This window comes from Netta rufina, assembly GCF_964035555.1.
Source record: "Netta rufina genome assembly, chromosome: 4".
NCBI classification, from domain to species: domain Eukaryota; kingdom Metazoa; phylum Chordata; class Aves; order Anseriformes; family Anatidae; genus Netta; species Netta rufina.
The window spans coordinates 20,824,334-20,846,055 of record NC_140127.1 but is presented as its reverse complement, the minus strand read 5'-3'; the positions used below and the strand labels follow the sequence as shown (position 1 = coordinate 20,846,055).

The following is a 21,722-nucleotide window of genomic DNA, read 5'->3' as shown; positions in this document are numbered from 1 at the left end:
GAGAAAAATCAGTTCTTAGACTGCTGTCTTGCCTGCTGCATGCACACTGAATATAAGCTTGCGTTTCTGCTTAATGCAAAGTCAGATATTTCCTTCCCTAACTGTTTACACAAAAGCTAAAATTTCTGTTGATGTTCAGCTTAAACTTAGCTAGCAAGAGAGCAGAACGTTGTGAGCATACTGGATTTAGCGCTGCTATACCACTCTGTCAAGATTAAAAGGGGAACAGATAAGCAGCTTTTAATAATGATTGTGCTCTACACATCCCTTTTTTATTTTACTGTTTATTTATTAACATTTTTTTTGCAAGTAAACTTTTTTATTTGTACAGAAATGCAGCATTCTGTAGGGTTTTTTTTCTGTGTATTTGTTTCATAAGGCCAGCATATATTCTGGGTATTTCAAAGGCTTTTATATGTCCAAGTCATGAGTTTTGCATCAAGATGATTAAATTGGATGCTTTTGCTTGCTTTTGGTCACTCCTTGATATAACTATAAAAATAAGTGGAGCTTGAGGGTGAATTCAACCCTTTGACTATAATTACCATGCTGTTATTACTTTCCTACCTTATAAAAAATGTACTCCACAGCCCTTTTCCAGGAAATATGAAAGCACCATCCAGCATCCATCTACTGAGATTCCCCTAGATCTGACAGTGTCCATTAGCGGGTACCTCAGGAAGAGGATCAAAACAGGGCACGTTTCTAGGGATATTTCTCAAGTGTAGTCTCCTAGCCTCCACTGATGTGTAACTGGACTTCCCGGGGTGTGGTGGTACCTTTTCATCTTTCATTTAAACTGCAGTGTGCAGCCTTGCTCGGGGAATCAAAATTACCGGTTCTACACTGTGAAAGAAAAAGGATATTTTCAAAGTGTGACAAACTGAAGGAAAAAAAGGGGCATTTAAAAAAAAAAAAAAAAAAAAAAAAACCCACACCAACACAGGATGTAGTTAACGAGATTTGCAATGGTCATTTGACTTCAAAAGTATTTTGTATGAGAAATTCATGAATACGTTGCCATTGGGAAAACAGCCTCGCTGTATTTTGTTCAGCACATTTATAGAAGTGGTATATAGTATCCAGTAGCTTTTAATATTATTTTTTTCCTTTATTTTTAAAATTTGTGTAATACTGCTGTTCTGGTCACCTAAGAGCTAATTTTGGCATGCTGAACTCTCAGTTCAGTCATCATCCATAGATGTTAACAATGGTCAGTTTGCAACACTGGAATTGAAATTGGTTTGAAAATCTGGAATTGGTGGTCCCATAAAGAATGATACAGTGCTGGCTGATCTCTGAAAAACAAAGATTGCATCTGTTTTCATTAATAAGCAGAGGGAGAGGGATCAAAAAATGAGCAACAGAAGCACGCCCTGCATCACTGCAGCTCCCAGAGGTTGCTTAGTGTGAGCGTCGCCCGTCGCTGTTTGGAGGTACTTACAATAAGGTGATTGGCAGGAGGTGATCAGTACCAGTTCTGATCAAATTAAAAGTATCTACGAGAGCTTTTCTGAAAGCATCATTGATTTTTCCAGATCCAGTCAGTTTCGGATGGTTTGCAGCTGCATTTTTTACTACAGCTACACGAGGTGTTTCTCTCTTCCCCTGTGCCATGCACTGACACGTTTCTCCCCTGCTGCATTCCAGGCTGGGTGTTCCTACTCTTCCCCTGTTATTGGCCCTTATCTTTTTTCTCAGGACTAGTATTTAACTGGGAGAGGAACATGTTGCAGGGTCAGGACAACACGAGGCAGGTGGGAGCTGCTCCTTTCAGTAGCAGGTAAATTTAGGTTGATTTTAAACCGACCATGAAACTCTGTCATTAGTATCTCTGCTTTTGGTGCTTATATAGCACCCATTCAGTCCTCTAAATGTACCCTACAAACACCTCCATAGCAAGATGTGGTGTCATTTTACAAAGAAGTACAGTGAAAGATACATAACCAAGATCCATGGACTACCTGAAAACCAAATCTCTCTCTGCATGGAAAAACGTTATTTAGAGATAAAGAGTGCTAAGAGAGCAAAAAAGAGTAGTATTGCTAAAAACTACCTTTAGCATATCTTGGCTGAGTTTTTTAAAAGCTGTAGGATAAAATAAAGGCTTCTCTGCATTCATAGCTAGATATGTTATTAAAAGGTTTACTCTTTAAAAGCGCTACGTGTGCTGTCACTCCCATGGACAAGCAGTGTGCTAGAGCGAAAGGGACTTGGTCTGTTACATAGATGCAGTCACAGCACCCGTTCGTGTTCAGAGAATGACTGCAGACCGGGCAGGTAAGATCTCTCACTGCCTTGTAAGTTGCAGTTGTCTCAGCTGGGAAGCAGAATTGCAGCATGGTGTTCAGAAGCATTACGGGTTTAATGTAAAGTAGCGTTTTTAGCTTACAAATAATCTGCGTTAAAGACAGAGAGAGAAGAGGGGACAGCAGAGGAGGCTGTGCTACACGATACTCTCCTAGCTCTGCCCAGTCACAGTGCTGATTTGATGAAGTTGTGCAAAAATTCACCATCTGGGAAATAAAATTAATATGCCCCACGTGCAAAATGGGAGCTATTTGATTTCCTTGAGCGTAAGATCCAGATGCTTGATACGGGTTCAGGTTACAGACCCTGTGTGACAGCTTCAGCCCTGCTCGGTGCTGTACCTGCGCTGCAGTACGGTGGCTGCTGAGTACTTCTGGAACCCGTTTTGGAGGAACACATGTGAACCGTCAACATGAGATGGTTTATTGATGTGACATTACATACAAACACAGGAAGCCTATTATAAAACACTCTATTCTCCTTTCCTGTCTGGTCCACAGATATATAGGCATGTCACATACGAGTGTGTATATATATTTCTTTTCCATTCTAGTACTCGGGAGAGCCTGGCATCCAACACTTCGAGTATTGTTGAAAGCAACAGACGTCAGAACCCCGCTCTGAGCCCTGCACACGGCGGGGCAGGCCCAACCTTCAACTTCCGAGCCACCGCAGACCCGCCGACAAGCGAAGCTGAGAAACTGCAGAAACCAGCTAACTGCCTGCAAGCTTCTGTCACTAGTGTCTGATAGTCATCCTGCCTCAGAATTTCTGTCTCATCCTATACAGTAAAGTTTACGACACTGGGACTGATGTTTACATCTTTGGGGAAAAAAAAAAAAAAAAAAAAGCATCTCAACCACAGTTTTAGTGTTTACTTAAACTGTGCTGCTATGTAGACTAGGGGCAACAAAGAAATCTTTATTTCAAGGTATTGCTTTTCACATTTGCGGCTCTGTAGCAACAGAATAGCAGTAGGGATAATATGTACACTTTTTGCTTCACTTAATTGTAACTGAGCACATATATGAAAGTCTAGACACTGTAAGTGTAATCTGCATTTTCAATGTCCATGCAGTTGCCAACTTCATTTAAAAAAAAAATGCCACAGATGTGTGATGCCCCCGGTCAGAAGCTAAGCTCTGCTGCAGAGTTGTTCTACTTCAAAAATTGAGCCACTGCTGAAAGTAACCGGCCAGGATCACCATGAGGAAAAACGATGCCAAACGTGACAAGTGGTGACCTCAGCTCTATCTGTGAATTATTAGTACCAATCAGTCATTTTCACTGTGTGTTTTTGGGACACAATTTTGCAAAATACCTGTTTAAGTGAGTAAAAAGAGGTCTTTCTTTTAGAGTATGGAGGGTGGGTAGGGAGACAGCTTCCCCTTTCGTGTTGCAGAAGTATGAGAGATGTTTATGTATGAGACTTGCGACTTGACCTTCCAGAGTCAGAAATGAGGAGGTAGAGGGGGGAACGGGGAGGGAAGGGAAAGCTATAACTGTCACGGAGCCGCAACGTGGAGTGACACAAAATATAGGGAATATCTTCAGTATAAATCAAGTATTTAAGAAAGATAATCTAATTCTTGTGTCGCTTCTGGTATTGCAACTCGCCATTAATATAGGAATCAGAATAACTAATTTCTTTGAACAAAAATATTCTTTGTGATATAAATGACAAGTATGGCCTGAAGAATTGATTTCTTTCTAGTGGAAGGACATAAATCTATTTTATGTAGCTTATTAAATAGAGTGCCTAAATTAGGCTATTAAAAATAGCATACATTGTAGTGATTATCAGAGAACAAAATTTAGAGAGTTATAAACTTCTGGCCTTTTTATTCAGTGGATGTTATTTGCAATTTAGCATTTTATGGACACGTCTAGTTTCTAGAAATTAAATGTGTCCATTTGGTTGGCAGTAGAAATCTGAATTCTGTAGGTATGGTATATCCTAATCGCTCTCCCCCAAACTGTTGCTCCAAAGTAATTAATACTATGCTAATTACTGCAGAGTAACTTCTAAGGATAGTTGAACTTAAAGAGTAATTTTTAGGCATAGGGTCACATTCTACTCTGTTACTCATGCAACCTGGTAGTGCAACAAACTGACTTCAAAATTAATTCTATCTTTATTTTTTATCAGAACAGACAAATTGGTGGAAGAATAACAAAGATATTAAAATATTCAGTAGTCCAAACTGTTGAATAGAAAAGGGACATTTACACTGTCTAGCTCTTGTAGTACACAGGTGTTAAACCCAACTGTACATATTTAAAGCCAGTGTTTTCATCAGGTTCTGGTGACATGTATTACTCTGTACACAGCGTCATTTGAGCTTCACTCATGTTCTATATTGTCATCAGAAGTCTTCACTGAAGGTTCAGCCTTATGTTACGCAGTTGGATAAAGTTCATTTACTTATAAAAATGGCTTTCTAACTCTGGACACAATCAGTTTCTAATTCTGTCAAGGACATCTACAGTACCCAGTAAATGCACAGGTCTGTTTTCCTTGGTTTCGATGTATAAATTCCATTTCATGGGAGCAATAAGACCTTTCAGTGCACATAAAGGAAATTATTGTGCTTTTGGTTGGTTATCAAAGTCACTTGGCCTTTAGCCTTCTGCCTTATCATACCTTCCAAGATGTGCTCTAATTACCATATAATGCTTTGCATGACGCATCTTATTACTCAGTATGTAACTCCAGCCGTACTTATTCCATGCGAACTGTAGAGTCAGAGTTTTTGTGGGGAATTGTCATATACTATGCAGTGGCTGACTGTGATTTTGTTTTCTGAGACAGCTCTGACATCAGTAGTATGTATCAATTCAGTAAATAAAAATGTCAAAACTTAAAACATATATATATATATATAGCTGATGATCTGAAGTACTAATGTCAGTATTAAAATGTGAACAGCAAAAACAAATTTCACCTTTTGGAGAAACGTTTGTTTGTCATAAGCTAATCAGAACTTATGCAGGCAGCTGGTTGTACAGAAGACATAATTCCAACAGAATATGACAATACATACCTACAAACTGTTTAGTATGTAATTTCCTAAAGTTCCCAGAGACCAGCAGACAACATAAATGTCATATTAATGTTGACATGGCATTGTACCAATATTAATGTGACTCTTGGAATATGGAATGTAAACAGAAGTTTCAAATAGAAACGTTCTAATCTTGAATTCTTTTTTTTTTTTTTTTTTTTTTTTTTCTTTTAAAATCAACAATGGAATATAAGGAAATTCCATCTTGAGGTTCTGGTAACAAAACCACGAGAGTGGAGCTTGAGTGCTTTATGTCACCCTAATCCTTTGATGAAATCATAGCCTTGTATTACATGGTTGCTTATCTGTCATTCTTCTTCTAATGTATCAATTTAAAGGTTTACAGAGTTAGATTAGGTTGAATCTGTGTTGTGTTCAACTGTAAAGGGTCAACACAAATCTGTCGGCATTTTGCACACTTAATATGTATTATTATAATACAACATGTTACTTTTATGGTAATTTTTTTTACACATATAACTACCTCCATGAATTTGATGAAATGCAGCAACATAAAAAGTGTATTGTACAAAGCAAGGTTAAAAACTTTGAAGCATTAGCTCATGGCGTTCTCTTGTGTGTCAATGCTTGCGTATGAGGTCATCATGTTTCCATTGCCACAATTTCCTTTTACAATATTAAAAATCTGTCTTTCAGATAAGTCACTTAAGACTTTGACAAGGCTGCATAATTGGGATAAAAGTGAAAGGGAGGCTCGAACCTTCCATCCTCTCCCCAGTTACTGCTACGATTTCTGCCTGGTAGAACTTGAAAATGTGTTTGTAATTTAGCAAATTAGGAACACCTACAGTCTGTGAAATATGATTGACAGTTTGGGGTTTGACAGAAGACACTCTGGGTATTTTCTTGGCAGCCTTCAAACATGCCGGGCCCTGTTCTGCCTCCGTTTTTGCCAACATATCAGGTCATGGTTTCTCTGAACTGGCAAGGGTGTTAGAGCAGCTCTTCCTTCAACGAGACACGCTCTGTTTTCTAGAGCGTGTGCATTAGAAACACTTGCTCCTATAGAAATTGCCAGCAGCTTTTAATTGACTAATTGACTTCTCTGGGAGCAGTATTGGGTCCCTACTCGAGGTATGTGCCTATTGTTCAAAGAGCGTGGGCGAGTTTCCAAGAAAAATGAAGCTGGCTTTTGAAAAGTAGCCAGTTGCAACAAGCCACCTTTCAGGAGGGAAAAAAGAAAGATTTTCCAAAAACCAAAGGAAGAAAGTGGCAGTTGAACCTAAGCAGATCACGTTTATATACAAACCCCGATTTATGAACACCTCTTTCAGCAAACCTAGTACCATTATCCTGATGCGAGTTAATGTACAATCATCAGCTGAGCTAATTTAGCTGGTTTTAAGTATTTCGGTTACAGACCATAGGAAATCACTATCCGTTTGGCTCCGTGTGCCATCGTGAAATGTCCGTAAAACAAGCAACGACGTTCGCTCAACTCTAAAAAGTAAGATGTATTGGGAAACAAATACTTTAATTAAAACCATGGCCCGAGTGCTTGCCAGCAGTAGTCATTTTCGTAAAAGAGATGGAGGCCACCATAAACGTGGGTCATGCCTTGCACTTAAGCCATGCCCGAGGGCCGTGGAGCACTCCAGGCGGTACCAGCCGAGCCTCCCAGCACCGAGGCGGGCAGACCTCACCGTCCCCGTCCTCTGGCGGGGCACGCTGAAGAAAACAAGGCTGAGAGTCTGTGGACAAAATTATTAACCAGTTTCTTTCTTTTCTCTTCAAAAGTCACTCGAGTAAGCGTAATAGTTGACCAAAGTGTTCAGTGTTCGTACTCCGGAGCTCATCTTTTCGTGCATTCAGTTTAAGAGGGAAACTACTTTGCAGTCCTGCAGAGACTCTTAGGTTAGCAGTGCCAAAACCAGCTTTCAGTCGTATGAGTACTGCCGGCGGTGGTTTTAGAAACAGTTATTTTAATTAAAAATTTGTTTTTCAAATACATTTCACAGAGCTTCTCCCAAACGCGATTCTTCAAATTGTTGTGCTGAGAAAGCAAATAGCACTCCTAATCTGGTGTCACCCCCCCAGTTTACAATTAATTCCCTTTGCTCTTCTGAAGAAAGCTGTACAGTATTAGAGAGAAATGTTCTATTTTTTACATAATTCTTTAAAAGAAAGCAAAGTATATATCTAAAATGTTCCCCCCGACATAAGTAAAGCGCATCAACCCTGCATCGGCGTGCCCGGGGGCACGCAGCGGACCCAACTAAAGCGGAGCTGGTGCTAGAAGAAAACGGGACTCGCGCTCCAGAGGCTGGGCTCAGCCACGCGGGTCTGAGTCTGGCGTTAACCCCCCGGCCTCCCACGCGCCGAGCAGAGAGCGGGACTGGTCGCTGGCTCCATTGAAGCTCAGGTCTGAGCTGAGGATTTCCGCCTTCCTCCCCCCCGAGGCACGGCACGACGCGCAGGCGAGGCGCAGGAGGCCGCGGTGCGCACCTGGACCTGGAAGGCAGCCCCCCGTTAGCGCCCCTGCGGCACGGCCACAGTGGCCAGAGCCTCCCGAAGGGCGCCCAACCCTAAGTACGAAAGGGCCCGCGGGGTGGTTGGCACAGGGGTCACCTCGACACGCGGAGGAGGCGTTGAGTGGAAAGGGATCATAACTCTGCAGGTAATCGTCCGTGAGTGACTGAATGTGGCTGTTGCATTAGGTCTAAATGAGTTACTAAATGCAAGTGGGACTTACTGTATGTTAGAAGGGAGTTTTGCAGCCAAGACTGCCTTGTATAAATGTGTTTGCACTGAAAAAAAAAAAAAAAAATTAAAAAATTACTTGGTCTCTGGTTGCTGTAAAGGTCATCCAAGATGGATGTTCTGTTTATATTGTATAGTATTTCATATGAAATAATTACGGTTCATGAAATGTCTTCCCTAACGTTACTGATTTATAACAGCACATTTGTAACATGGTTTTTATTGTGTCAGTGTACCATATTGTAAATGATGATTACTTGTCATGCTTAGTATAATAATTTAAAGGAAAAAAAAAAAAAAGGACAGGGATTTTTGTAAGTCTATATTTGAAAGTCCCTCCATATGGTAATATTGTGTTCATGTTGTTTATGTAGTGTCGTGTGAAATATCCATTTTGGATTGTGTTACTTTTTAAGATATTAAATAACATTTGGTTATATGTTTTAAGTGGATTTTTTACACCCATCGGTGGTTTTTAGAGAAAATACTTTCCATTTCAGAGAAAATAATTCCCGTTTAATGCGCTGTTTCTCTCCCTCGTTTAGGAAATCTTGCACAACAAATGGGTAATCAGAAAAACAAGGGTCATTACGGCCTGCTGTGCTCATGTGTGCTTCCCCAAAGGGCTGTGAGCCCTTCCAGAATGACAGCGCTAGGGAGAAAGATCTGCAAAATTTGGGAAAAAGAAAAAAAGTTTGCTGTGGACGTGCAGGGTGATGTGTCTTGGGGAAATGCAATCCTCACCAAAGGCACAAGCTCTGAGCTGAGATGCACCCGAGCACAGGGAAACAAGAAGTCCCTGAGCACATCCTGATGCCCAAGCAACAGACTTCAGCTCCCTCTTTTCCTCCTCTCCATCCTCATGGGCCAGAGAAGGACCTGGGCACGTGCCAAAGAGAAAGGGCTGCAGCAAGGAGGTTTTTCCCAGTTCTTGAAATATTTACCCAGATTTTTTCCCTGCACTCTTGACAGCAGCTGACTGGAAAGCCCAAGTGGACCATGTAACGTGCGGGTGCTGCTTTCCTGCCTCTGTGCTGCCTGTTGGAAGAAGGTTTCAAAGGGGTTCAGGCTCCAGGGCCTTGCCACCATACCAGAGTATCTTGTCTTGATACACACCTTGCCCTTTAAACTTTGCTTAGAAACCTGCTTTAAGTTCTCTTTACACATACTCTGCTAGCAGTTAAAATGAAGATCTTAAGCAAGCGACATCTTTTTGGTCCAACTCGGAGTTTTTTCTACATATTACCTTTGTTTCCCCCTGGGTCACTGCCAATGCCCAGATCTCCAGAACTTAGAGCAGACAGCAGACAGCTTAAATGTGGTCCATACCTTACTTTAAATGTCTATGCCCACTGCTTCCCTGAAGACCTTTCATCTTTCTGTTGGATTGTGCCTTTCTGTCGGGAGCACTGGCCTCAGAGCAGCAGATTTCCATCCCTCCTCATCTACAAATACCTTGTGAGGTTACGTTTGTGAAGGCTCTCCTCTCCAGAACTGCTCTTTTCCATCAGCCTCTCCGCTGACAGCTTAGGGTCTGTTTTTTTCCTACCAGTGTATTTCCTGTGGTGTCCTTCTCTGTCAGCATCCCCACCTCTTCTGCTCCTTCTTGGCATTTTCCCCCTTCAGGTTGTTTTCCCCATTCATTGCTTGACAGGAAACGTCCTCTGCCCCTTTTCTCACCTTCCCTGCTTAAAATGTCATCCTAATCTTATGGGGTCTTTTCCTCACTGTCCCATTCCTTTCTCTTTTTCACTCTCCCCACTCATTTGGATGACCCTGGAGAAGAAGAGGTGCTCAGGACAGGAGCTCCTGTCAGCACTTCCCTTCAAACCGTGCTGTTCCAGCTTGGTGGATTTCAGAAAAGGCATCGAAACTTGCCCCCACTTTTCATCCCTCATGTTCTCTCCCTCCTTTTGACTGCTGCTCCTTCTTTAACCCAACATCTCTATGTTTTGAGGGCTCGAAGACCCCAAACCTGCACCGATGCTAAACCAACAGGTCACATGTGTCTTCCTCAGGGTGCCAGGAGAGGTCCCAGCTAAATGCTTTGGAAAACAATTACAAAAACTACAAAAAATAACACACCTGCTCACCACCAGCAGTGGGTGAAGGGCAAAGGGGTTTGCAGTGGGTTTGAAGATGTGGGGACCTGCACAGCCCCCAGTGGCTTCGTGGTGATGGCTGAGCTTGTGTTTGTGAGCAGCCTCCTCCTGCGCCTTCAGGTCCTTGTCTTTAACCGAGTATTTTTAGCCCCGCTGTCACAGTATAATGTCACAGTGATAAATGAGGATTGGGAACAGGAAATCCCAAGTACATTTTTTTATGTATTTATTTTTTTCTCATTTCTTGTCCTGATAAGCGCGGAAAACCTAACCCTGTGCTTCCAGCTATTTGGAAATAAGTGAGCAGAAATACGTTTCTTACCCTCTGGGCACCATCGCAGTCACACAGTGACAGCAGCCTTCCTGTCCACGGGCCTGGCACACGAGGGCTGGGTCCTGCTGGGATGGAGCCAGGAGCACCAGGAGCGCAGAAACCGAGCAGAGGAGCTGAGCCTGCAGGGGGACCATTGGGAGCAGCCTGTAGGCAGGGGCTGGGGCCTCTGGCCTCCCTAGACCGAGCATAGCACTTGGGATGCCCCATCCTTGAACATCTTTCTGGGTCCTTTTAGCTGGGTTTTGGGGAAAAACGGGTCTAAGCGGCTAACTTTACAGGGCGGCTTGTGCATTGCAAGGATTTCAGCGCAAACCGTGTCTTACGCACCTGGAATCTGCCCTTGCTGCAGAGCTGTGGTCCTCCCCCTCCTGCACCAAGCAGCACACGGGCACCACTGGGCAGAGGCTGCCAGGGGTTGCCATAAGGCTGCAGACGTGGAGACACAGGAGTGCAAACCTCGGAGCTGGCTGCGCCTCGCTGTTGTGGGCAGTGACTGGACGGGGACAGCAGGGGAGGGCGTTTGCCTTCCTTGCTTGGCAGCTGAACGCTGCCTGCAAGGCAGCCCCTGCCCTGCCTCTGCGGCGAGACTCCTGCTCCCAGTGCACGGCTTCTTGCAGCACATTGCCCAGCTCCTGCTCCTCCTCCTCCTCCTCCTCCTCCTCCTCCTCCTCCTCCTCCTCCTCCTCCTCCTCTCCGCAGCAGGCCCCAGCCGGCCGGCCCCAGCACGAGGAGGCCACGAGGGGAGCACCTCTGCTGTGTCCAGTTCCCTGCGTGCCTCTGGCTCAGTCCCAAAGTTTTCTTGCCAGCAAAGTCCTATTTAGCAGCCAGCTGCCACGACTCAGCCGGCTGCTGCTGGACACAAGTGGATGATGGTTTTCAGATGCTTGGATGCAGCCGGGCCAGCTGTAACCCTGATCTCAGGCATGGCCCTCAGTGGAACAGCAACATTTATACATATTATATATATACATATACATTTAACCTAGGCAGGGCAGTGTAACTAGTCCTCATCTGCTAAAGGAGCACTGGGACAGTTTGCCTGAAAAAGGAAGCTTTTGGTTGAGTCCTCAACTTCAGCTGCACGTACGGTGGCACTGCACTGACGGGGACGACCTTGCACAGCCCAGCCCTTTATGTTTGTACGCCCCACGCACAGGCTACACAAAATCTCCAGCCAAACAAAGGGACCGGGGGCAGGAGGCCAGGAGAAGCCACCTGCCTCGTCCTGGGGTGCCGATGACTGTCCCATGCGGTCAGACATTTCAGGGCGTTGTTCCACGGCTCCTTGGTAGGAAACGTGACACAGCAGGCGGTGTGGTGTGCCCCGCTGCCCCGCGGGGAATGGCCGTGTGACAGCAGCCCCACAGGACACCAGCAAAAGGCGGCTGCTTGAGCAAGAGCCAGCTCGAACCGCCCTGCAGGCGGCAAGCCGGGAGCTTTGGACTTCAGGTCACCGCCTGAAGTGGGAAAAACTGACTCAGAGAGTTTAATTTTCAAAAACAGGGAGCACCCGAAAACCTTGTAAAAGCAAGTGTCTGCAGCCCTAACTTCAGGCAGCATTCCCTCTCAAGCCTATAAAGCAAATCAGGCCCGTTTTGTTCTCACCCCTCTCCTTTGCCTTCCTCCTTGCTCGGCCCTGGGGGGCTTCCCCCGCACACGCAGCGCTAGCTTTCCGTCTCCTCTTTCTCACAGACTTCTGAGGAAAGTCATTTTTCCTCTGACTGCGGAGTTTTATTTTTAAGTAGTCTCCAGTGGACCCTGGAGATTTATTATTCACTCATAATGAAGAACCTCAAGGGCCCTCACCGCCTAAGGTAGCCGCTATATTTATTGTTCCTCCTTAAAGGTAGCCCACTCTCCTCTTATGGTTTTATTATCAGCTATAACCCGGTGTGGAGTGACTATTTCTCATGCTCCGATGCTGTACAGCACATAACGCTTTCACCAAATCACAGATTGCAGAGAAATGCTCTAAAATAAAATGAAAACCCCTCTTACTTTTGATGGTAGAAATGAGAAAAAAAAAAAAAAAAAAAAAAAAAAGCAAAGTAAAGCCTTACAGGATGACAAATAGTTTCAAAGAGCTCTTTTGCCATGTTTAAAACATTTGCCTGTAGATGAGTGGACTTCCATTGAGCCAGAAGCTAATAAAAGACTTAATATTGACTGGAAATATGTCGAGCACATTGCTGATTTTTAGAACTTTTAAGGAAATGTTGTTATGTAGTCAAATGCCCAGCGTATATCGAAGTGGAACACAGCATATGTTAGAGTGCAATTTTATTTTAATATATATATTTTTTTCTCTTAAAATCACTGCATATTTTTAGATTGATTTTATCACTGCACATGTAAAAGCTACATTACCTCTCTGATGTCTCCTGGAGAAGGAATTCTCATTTGGAAGGAAAGATTATGTTGAAGAATTTGAAATATCTGTTAGAAATGACAATAAATCCTATGCATAAGTATATATTCGAGTGCATTTTAGTATATGTTTGCCTTTCTAAAACTGAAGCATGTGGGATGTTGGTGAGGAGGAACCTGCCCGGTTGCCACCAGCCACCAGGCTACAAAGGAAGACTTCTGGATTTGTTCATTTATTTTGTAAAAAAAAAAAAAAGAAGGAACTGACCTTTGGGCGGTACTTACATGTAGGGTGTGAGTTCCCATGACTCCTACCAGTTTTGCCTCGTGCCCTGGATTAAGCAGAGAGTGGTGCAGCCCTGGCAGGTGTCTCCATGGACGGACCAGCTGCTGCCCAGGCGCCTTCCAGACAGCAGCCTCTGCAGCTGGAGAGGAGGAGGAGGGTGGATGCGCTCCCCCAGGAGGAGATGGAGTCAGAGGAGAGGGCTTAAAGCCTCACGGATTTCACCAAGACAAAGAGGAAAACTCAAAGCGAGGAAAGGAATGAGAGGGTGTGCTTTAGTAGCAGTGGAGGTTTTTCTGATGTGTTGGGAGCAGGAGTGGGAGAAGAAAGACATCAGCTGAGGACAGAATTAAAAATCTTTGCCTTACATGGAGGCTGAAGGATCCTGGGCTCCCTTGGGTTTCTGCCACAAGCCAGCTGAGGAGGGGAGTTATGTGCACCTCTCTTCATGACTTATGCAGACCTAGAATAAAGAGCAATCTAAACAGCCATTTTCCGAAATGTTTTCTCCGAAAGCTAGGAACCAGCCACAGCCTGCCAAGCCGGCGAGGTACTCGCGCTCCTGGCGGCATTCCCCTCTGCAGGGCAGCCTCCTAAAGCAAACACACACTGCGACTGCCTGTCTCAGCCCTTCATCGGCCTCCTCCCTCCCCATGTGCATGGGATGTTTCTAGTCATGAAGGTTTTGAATGCCCCCCAAGGCCCTCACATGGGGCTTGCAATAAAACCTTCTCCCGTCTCTCTCTCAGTTCCTGTTGTACGTGCAGTAACTTGCTGTTTGTTCCCTTTTAGGAGCTGCAGAGCGCCTCTGAGCTCACTTTGTGTCCAAAAACATCATCCCCTCTCTCCAGCAGGAGAAGATACGCGATGCATCCCAGATGTCTGCACGTGGCAGCAGTCTGCAGACGCAGCAGCTTGCAGGAGAGGAGGGAGGAGGATAAGCAGTGAGCACTTGCCGTCTCCGCGCCCCTTCTTGGAGCAGGGACGTCGTGAGGCCGACTCTGTGTTACTGCACCGGCACACGAGGTCTCCCAAATGCCACTCAGAGACATTTCTGCTTGTAACCAGCAGTGCTGGCAGAGCCTGTGGTTGTCACGGGGAAGCACTGGGAGGATGCAGAGCAGCTTCAGGCTGTTGTATAAGCTGTACCTTATATCGTCTCCTGGGCTGTCTGCTGCCAGCTCCAGAGCAGTGCGTTTCCAGCCCTTAAAACAGAAGAAAAGTCCTGTCTGAAACTGCCTCTTCCCCCCAGTTGCAGTTCCTGTGCTTCACTACAGCCTTGGGTCGTGCTCCCAGCTCTCTGTGGTTGCCTCCTTCCTCCCTCCCTCCCTCCCAGGACTTTTGGCAACAACTGCTTTTTGGGGTCCCGGAGTGTTATCAGCACACTGGGGCCCTTCTCGCTGCCAGAGGCTGAGCTGTGGTGGAGGGAGGGCTCCTGGGCTGGGAGGCAACTGCAGCGAGTTCCTCAGTGTGAAAGCTGTGAGGCAGCACAGGGTCTCAGCCCTTGAGAGTTTTCTTCCTCATACCAAGAGGCTGAAATGGGTAAAGGCCTTACCCACTGTCCCATGCTGCCAGCAGCTTCAAGCGAAATGTTGTTTTTGCTTGGCTTCCTGGAAGGATTGTTATGTGCCAAAGCTGGACGTTAGTAGGAGCACACATCTCCGGTGCAGTGGACAAGCGGAGAAAAAAAATAATCTATAGCAATCTGTGTAGACAATATATATATATTTTAGGAAAAAGTCCGTATAATTCACAGTGGGAAAGCAATTTTTTTTATCAACAAATTACTTCAGAAGAATAGACTTTGATGAGGAAAATGGGACCAGTCCCCCAGCCTGCACTTTGCTACAAGATAATTCCTACAAAACGCTGTTTCAATGACACCTCCTACCTGCTGTATGTGTGGAGAGTGGCAGCGAAGGGACAAATGTGAGAGAAACGGTCTAGGGAAGAGCAGTGAAAATCGCTGTATGATGTTCTTCCAAAGGGGACGATGAGCTCAGGTGTGCACTGATTCATATTTTGTTTTCACGGCACTATTTATAAACCTGCTGAGGCTTCCTACGTGGTAATCCTAATGGCAAATTACAACTCCTTCATGATTTGACTTTTATCTGAATTGTTGTATGTGTCTGAAATGGGGAAAGTAACCATTTTCTTGAATGGCTCAGAACAGCAAACACTGGAGACTGTGAACTAACTGGAAACCACAAGGCACTGTCTGTGAAACCTGCCTGGAGGACATCTCTTGGATTTGACCAAGCTCTCACCAGAGCTGACTCTGGACAATCCAGCTCTCCCCGCTACTGGGCTCCGTGGATGTTTTTGGAGGTGTCTGCGCCATCAGCTTCAGATGTGCCTGAACACGCTGTGGTGGAGCCGTGGGGCATATGGGGCAGCACCTCCTGCAGGCTGCGGTGTCCTTCACTGGGGGCTTTGCTCTGAGCCCGTCAAAGGGCACAGGGCAGCTCTCAAGGGCATGTCGCTGTCATGGCTTTCCTGGGCCAGCACCTGCCCCATCCCTCACGATGAGGCACTTTATCCGAGGTAGCACAACCCCATTTGGAAATCAGGTGCTGTTTCATTTGCCTCAGCTCCTACACCATTAATTCCTCCATTCTCCTCCTTTGTATTAATATTTTAAGCTGCTCTATCTGTCACATCTGCACACTAACCAGCTGCTTTCCCATTTTTAATTGCCCTCAGAGGGCTTCTTCCAGAGCCACACCTGCTTTTCTATGGGCCTTAATTTGTCACTGTCCAAACAGGAGAAGAGAGCATTTAAAATTCAGCCTTCACGACTGAGTTGTATTTCTTCAAATCTGTGATTAATTGCTGGGCATTTACAAGCTGTATTCAGCTATTTCTGTATAAAACAGTCTTTATTTTGCTGGGAAGATCCCCACATCATGGGTATTATGTATCTTCTTGTTGGTAGGACTTGCATTTATTCTTCCTGTTTGTTCTTGTATGAAATACAAAGAGAAAGCTCAGGGCTCTCTTGATTTTACTGTTTTTAAAGGGGAAAAAAAAAAAAAAAAAGTTCTTTGTCAGAAATGTCCTTGTAAAAAAAAACATTTGAGATCAGGGCAGGAAGGGACATGCCAGGTCATCCAGTCCAGCCCCCAGAGGGGCAGAGGCAAGCAGCTTGTGTAATCCAGCTCATAAACTCATAAACTGCTTCAACTCCACCTTCTCCACCTTGAAAGATATTAAGCTTTTTTTTTTTTTTTTTTTTTTTTTGTCCTTCACAGCTGCTGGTGGGAGGCTGCTTTAAAACCTTGATTTTAAGCCCACAAGTAGGCCTCTCCTGAGTCAATTTGTATGGCCACGGCTTACAGGGGCACAATTAACCTGAGCAGAGGCGCACAAAAAGGTATATACGATTTTTACAATTTACAATTTTAAAATACTTTTTTGTATACACTGGTCATTTTAGTCCTGTTGGGTGAACAGGCTCCTGTCTGCATGTACTGAAGAAAGGCTGTAGCCTTTGTGAATGTCCTGTATCATCTCATCCTCCATTTTTCTGTCTGGCAAGGAAGCAATGCTGATATCTCCAGCTGATTTTGAGGCTTAATTAATATTCATCAAGCTATATATACAAGTGCTGAGTAATGTTTTAATGTATTATTAATTTCTCAAGAACAACAGAAGGCTGCTCAAGAGTTGTCAGTGCCCACTCCTGCAGTCACAGAAAATTGGTCATGTAGGAGATGCTGTGGGCACCCTGATCTAGTGGGAGGTGTCTCTGCCCATGGCAGGGCGCTTGGACTAGATGTTCTTCACAGTTCCCTGCCAACCCAAACCAACGCTTCTGTGATATGCCCACGTGAGGAAGTGAAGCTGGAGACTTGCAGTGGTTTGCTGCAAACTCAATTGTATCTAGCTATTTCTGCATAAAACAGAACCTTTATTTTGCTGGGAAGCTCCATGCATCATGGATAGCAAGTATCCTCATGTTCTTGGGGCTCGCAGTTATTTGTTTGTCTCATTTGGCTCCTTCTAGTGATGCAGGAGGCACCTCATTGCCTCCTTTGCTCAGTCAGACCTTTGAAGGAGCATGGCTGGTCACTGAAGTCCCTTTCAGGATCTTCTGCCTCTGCAATGAGAGGTAGAGGAGCGGTGGGCTCCCAGAATATCCAGGGAGGACCCTGCACTTGGGTAGGGATGACCGTGAGGGTCGGTCCCGCAAGACCTGCCAAGAATACAAACAGTGAGGGGAGCAGGAACACAGCGGGTCAAAGCTGGAGCTGATAACATCAGACTCTTAACGATGAGGCCATCAGGAATGTAAAAGAGTTCAGAGGGAACAAAGAAGGGTGATTCCGGAGACTCCACGCAGTCTCCGGTTGCTTGTTCTGCAGCCATTAAGGCATGGAAGTTTCTGGGTGTTTGCTGTTGTTGTTATAGGCAAAGTTGTTCGACCAATGAAAAGTTGTTTTGAAAGGAACTGCTGTGGGGAGAAGGGTATAAGAGGGGAGCCTGCCCTCAAGATAAAAAAAGGCAACACGATGAATTTACATCATCAATAAAGAAGCGGGAAAAAGAAGTGAAGAGGAACAGGCTGGCAGAATGGAGACCAGGGCGGGAACAGGCACACTGATTGCCTCATGAAGATAGGTTCGGCCAAACTCGGTAAACCGCTCAGAGAAGCTCGTACAGAAAGTTGCTCGAAATGGGCGCACCGGAGCTGGAGAGAAGCTCGAGCTGAGAGAAGCAGACCCGTGCACACAACTGCCCCTCGCTGGTAAGCAGCTGCGCATTTTTGGGAATCATACGTCCTTATGAACAAAGACTGTCCTGGTAACCTTACAGCTTATTCTCCTTATTAACAATCAGACTGTTTATGATCCTGAAACATGGGACCAAACTGAGGTCAAGGTGTGGGACTCTGCAACTAAAAACGACAAGGTTGCAGTGGGATTGCTCGGCACCTGGTGAGCAGTCTCTGAGGCCTTAAAGAGCCCTGTGGGGCCACAGTCACAAACATGTGATTTGCCAGACAGCGAGGGAGCTGTGGGCTCCGTTACTGATCCGACTGCTATGCCATGGGCCCCTCTGCTGCTACAGCCATCGAAGGCTTTTGCTGTTACGCCCCCTGTTGACCTGGACGTGCCTTTGGACCCAGGCCTATTGGCCTTGAAAAGGAGATGGATATGCTTCTCTTCGATCCGGGAAGAACGGGACACATAAGGCCTGAAGACCGAGTTGCTTGACAACTTAAAGCGAGACATATTGCTCAAAAGGAATGGAAAATGGAGACTGTTACATCATGGAACTTAAAGGATTGTTTGTTACCTTTTCTGATTGTACGTATGTATAAGTGTACCCGGGTTTAGTATGTAAAGCCATGTTCTGTATGTTTAGACTTTTTGATGTTCATGTGTGCGTGTTGGTGGAGCGTAGACTCCCCGCACACCCAGCGCTGTTTACTTACCTTTTATACCTGTTATAAATATTCCTTTTATAAATATTACTAAATTCAGATCGAGTTGAGTCTTCATTTATAACAACGGGGGCATATTAGTGCTATCAGTGAGGGAGAAGCCAACTCCGCATCCTTTGGAGGGGCCAACAGAGAAAGCTGCGTGAGGAACGGCTGCGTGCAGGGGCGAGACCCAGCGGGGAAACCATTACAGCGGAGAAATTACAGCATGAAGGACCTCGGCTGGACCGCAGCCTCGGCCCTTGCAGTGCACACTGAACCGCCCCACTGGCCCTGCAGGCTCCCCGCGGAGCCCAGCTGGCCCTGAACGGGCCGTGGTGGGAGGCTCGCTCCGCCCTTCCCTCTCCCCCGGCGGGCCGGAAGGGGGAGCTCCGAGCCCGGTAATGGCGGCCGGGCTGCGAGGGCTCGTGGCCCCAGGAGGGTTGGGTTGGGTTTGGTTTGGTTTGGTTTGTGTCTGTAAAAAATGAAGCTTCCCACCCAGCCACGGAACCAGCAGAAACCGTGGAAAAGGCTGTCTTGCAGCGTGGGTCTGAGGCATGGGCTTTGCACTGGAGGAAGCCTCATTTCAGAGGGACTGAGGCAGCTCTGGTGGCAGCAGGTGGTAATTTTGTGGTGAAATTGTGCTGCACAGCAGAAACTGTGTCACTGATACAGAGTTGACACAGCTGAGATAACATCATGCCACTTCACGAGTCCATGGTGACTTGCACCTGAGCATCACTGCACTCGTTTGATGGCCTTTTCCCAACCCTCTGGCCTCATTCAGGGGACTTCTCTGGGTACCAGTTTAAAAGAAAGCAACGGACAGTAGAGGAACACATAAAGGCAAAATAATGAAAACCTTGATAAAAAATAAAAATCTTTGGAAACAAAAGTGATCTGGGAAAGGGAAAAACAGTATGGACTGAATGACTATTTTTCCACAGGTAAACTTAACAGGGAGTCATATAGTTCAAATCTTACCATATTAACCTATACAGCTTTACACACCAGTACAAAGCCTGGGAATTAAGGTGTCCATTCAACTTTTTAATTCTGAAATGCTCTTATTTTTGAACACTCAGCAGTTGCCTTCCTTTAATATAAATTTGCTTCTGCACCTACACAAAAGCATGTTTTCATTTAAGTGAAAACTGTTTTTCAAAACAGCTAACAAACTCGTGCTAACATGGAAGATTCAAAGCTTTTCCCTTGATAAGGCCATATTTAATTTTAAAACAGAACCTTTATATTGGCCTGCATCTCTGCCACAGCCTTGCAAGTAAAATGAGCAGAAGGAAGATAATGGAGTTTTATTCAGTGCCTTTTACTTCAGAGTGCCTAGAAGTCATCCAGCCTGCATCTTCCTGGGGAGGTGTGGAGTTTAACTTCCTACTGATACTTTGACTTAGCAGTTAGGAGACAAGGAAGAAGGCCAGCACCACAGAATCTCTTAATTCACCCCTCATTTTTTTCCAAACCAACTAGAAACAGACTTTTGCAAACCTGGTTCCTGCAGACGGCTCTGTGTGCAACGCCTGGGCCAAGAGCAAAGTGTTTCTCCATGGGCTGCAGCCATGTAGGCTGCTAGCCAAGGGAGGCTGGAGAGTTTATCCCCCAAGCCCTGGATGACTGTGCTATTACATCACTGCCAAGCTCACAGGTGAAAATGGTTGACCTCATTTAGATGGGAAGTTGCCATTGTTGGCACTGGCTTGAGGAGCTGACTGTACCAATGCAGGCAGTCACTTGTATCCTCCCCTCCTGTTTGTGGGCCATGTGTTCCTGGGACACAGGGGAGCATCTCTGGCAAGTGATGCTGACATAGTGCTGACAGTTCAAAGAGAGTCCTGATGTGAATTAAAGGCGTCATTAGTGTATTAGTATGTCTGCACTGCTTCCCTGGGCTTCCCTTTTGCACTGTCCTCCCCTCCCTGCACCCCTGGACAATTAACAATACGAGGAAAACAAGATAAATTCCACCGAGAGCAAAAGCCATAAATCTTGTTGCAGTTCTGCAGTTTGTTGCTGAAGCCCTCTTTTCCTTTGGGTGGTAAGAGCTGTGAATACCGAGGAAGTGGTCTGGTGGGATTACAGATGCACATATTGGGGGAGTGGTGGGTATGCATCCATCAGTTGGGCCAGCACAGCACTTTCTGCAGAGCAGTTCCCTATGCTGGCTGCAGAAAACTTACCCAAACAGCGGTGTCTGCTGCAGCTGGAAGAGCAGGGCAGACCCTGCCCTGCTGGAAGCAGTGTGGGTGGATTCAGTAGGCCCCGTCTTTTATCTTCATTTCATGAAATTAGTGACCATGCTGTTGGTCAGGTCTACTTGAGCAGGAAAAGGGGGGAAGTGTGTCCACATCTTCGCCCATCAGTGGTGAGCACACAGGTGGCACGGCAGGTGAAGGACCACATCTGGTGAACACATCACATCATACACCTTACGTCACAACAAGGTGGGCTTGGAGAAGCGGGTCTGGAGAGACCATTCGGGGCTCATTCATAGAGGAGCAAAATGGTTTGTCATGTCCACTGAACAGCGTGAGTTACACCTCCCTGGACGGATGCTCCTGGAGGCCCCAGTTCTTTATGTGCCCAGTGAGAGGAGCAGTGGTGCAAATTTCCACCTTTCTCCACTGCACCCTGTGGCCTGCTTGGCTTTGTGTTACCCTGGAGAAGTTATTGAATGTAGAAGAGATTTCTGAGCCAATTCGCAGTGAGAGTCAGTCCCTCCTTGGCAATCTGCCTGGCCAGCATCGGCCAGCTGGGCAGGGAAGGACAAGGCCAGCTTTGCCTGCTGAGCCTTCTTCACTAGCTGGACGGACAGAGAAGCACATAAAAGCCCCAAGCAGGCACTGAGCATGCACCAGCGAGCTGGGTGCTGTGCAAACATAGGGTAAAAAGATTGCTCGTGTCCCAGAGACCAAGGAGGGGACACACACCAAGGAGGCCAGAGGTTGGTTACAAAGCAGGGGCATGCAGCAGGCAAGAAAGCCCTTACTATTATTAATGCAGGTAAATTGCTACAAGAAATAGTGAAAAATGCACCTGTTCAAAAGCTTTAATACTGAAATACGTCTGGAAAAAAGCACTGCATATACAAGCTACA

General features: G+C 45.6%; 1 protein-coding gene across 2 annotated transcripts in view; it reads left to right on the top strand.

Moving 5' to 3' along the window:
* The window catches only part of STOX2 (storkhead box 2), a gene marked incomplete at its 5' end in the record, with an annotated part of 131,963 nt that extends 128,849 nt beyond the window's left edge, over positions 1–3,114 (top strand). For both annotated transcript variants that reach the window (XM_084286660.1, XM_084286661.1), the window contains one exon: positions 2,864–3,114. In XM_084286660.1, the coding sequence (XP_084142786.1) occupies positions 2,864–3,059 (196 nt within the window). In that variant the 3' untranslated portion in view covers positions 3,060–3,114. The remainder of the gene's footprint in view (positions 1–2,863) is intronic.
* Positions 3,115–21,722: the final 18,608 nt, after the last annotated feature.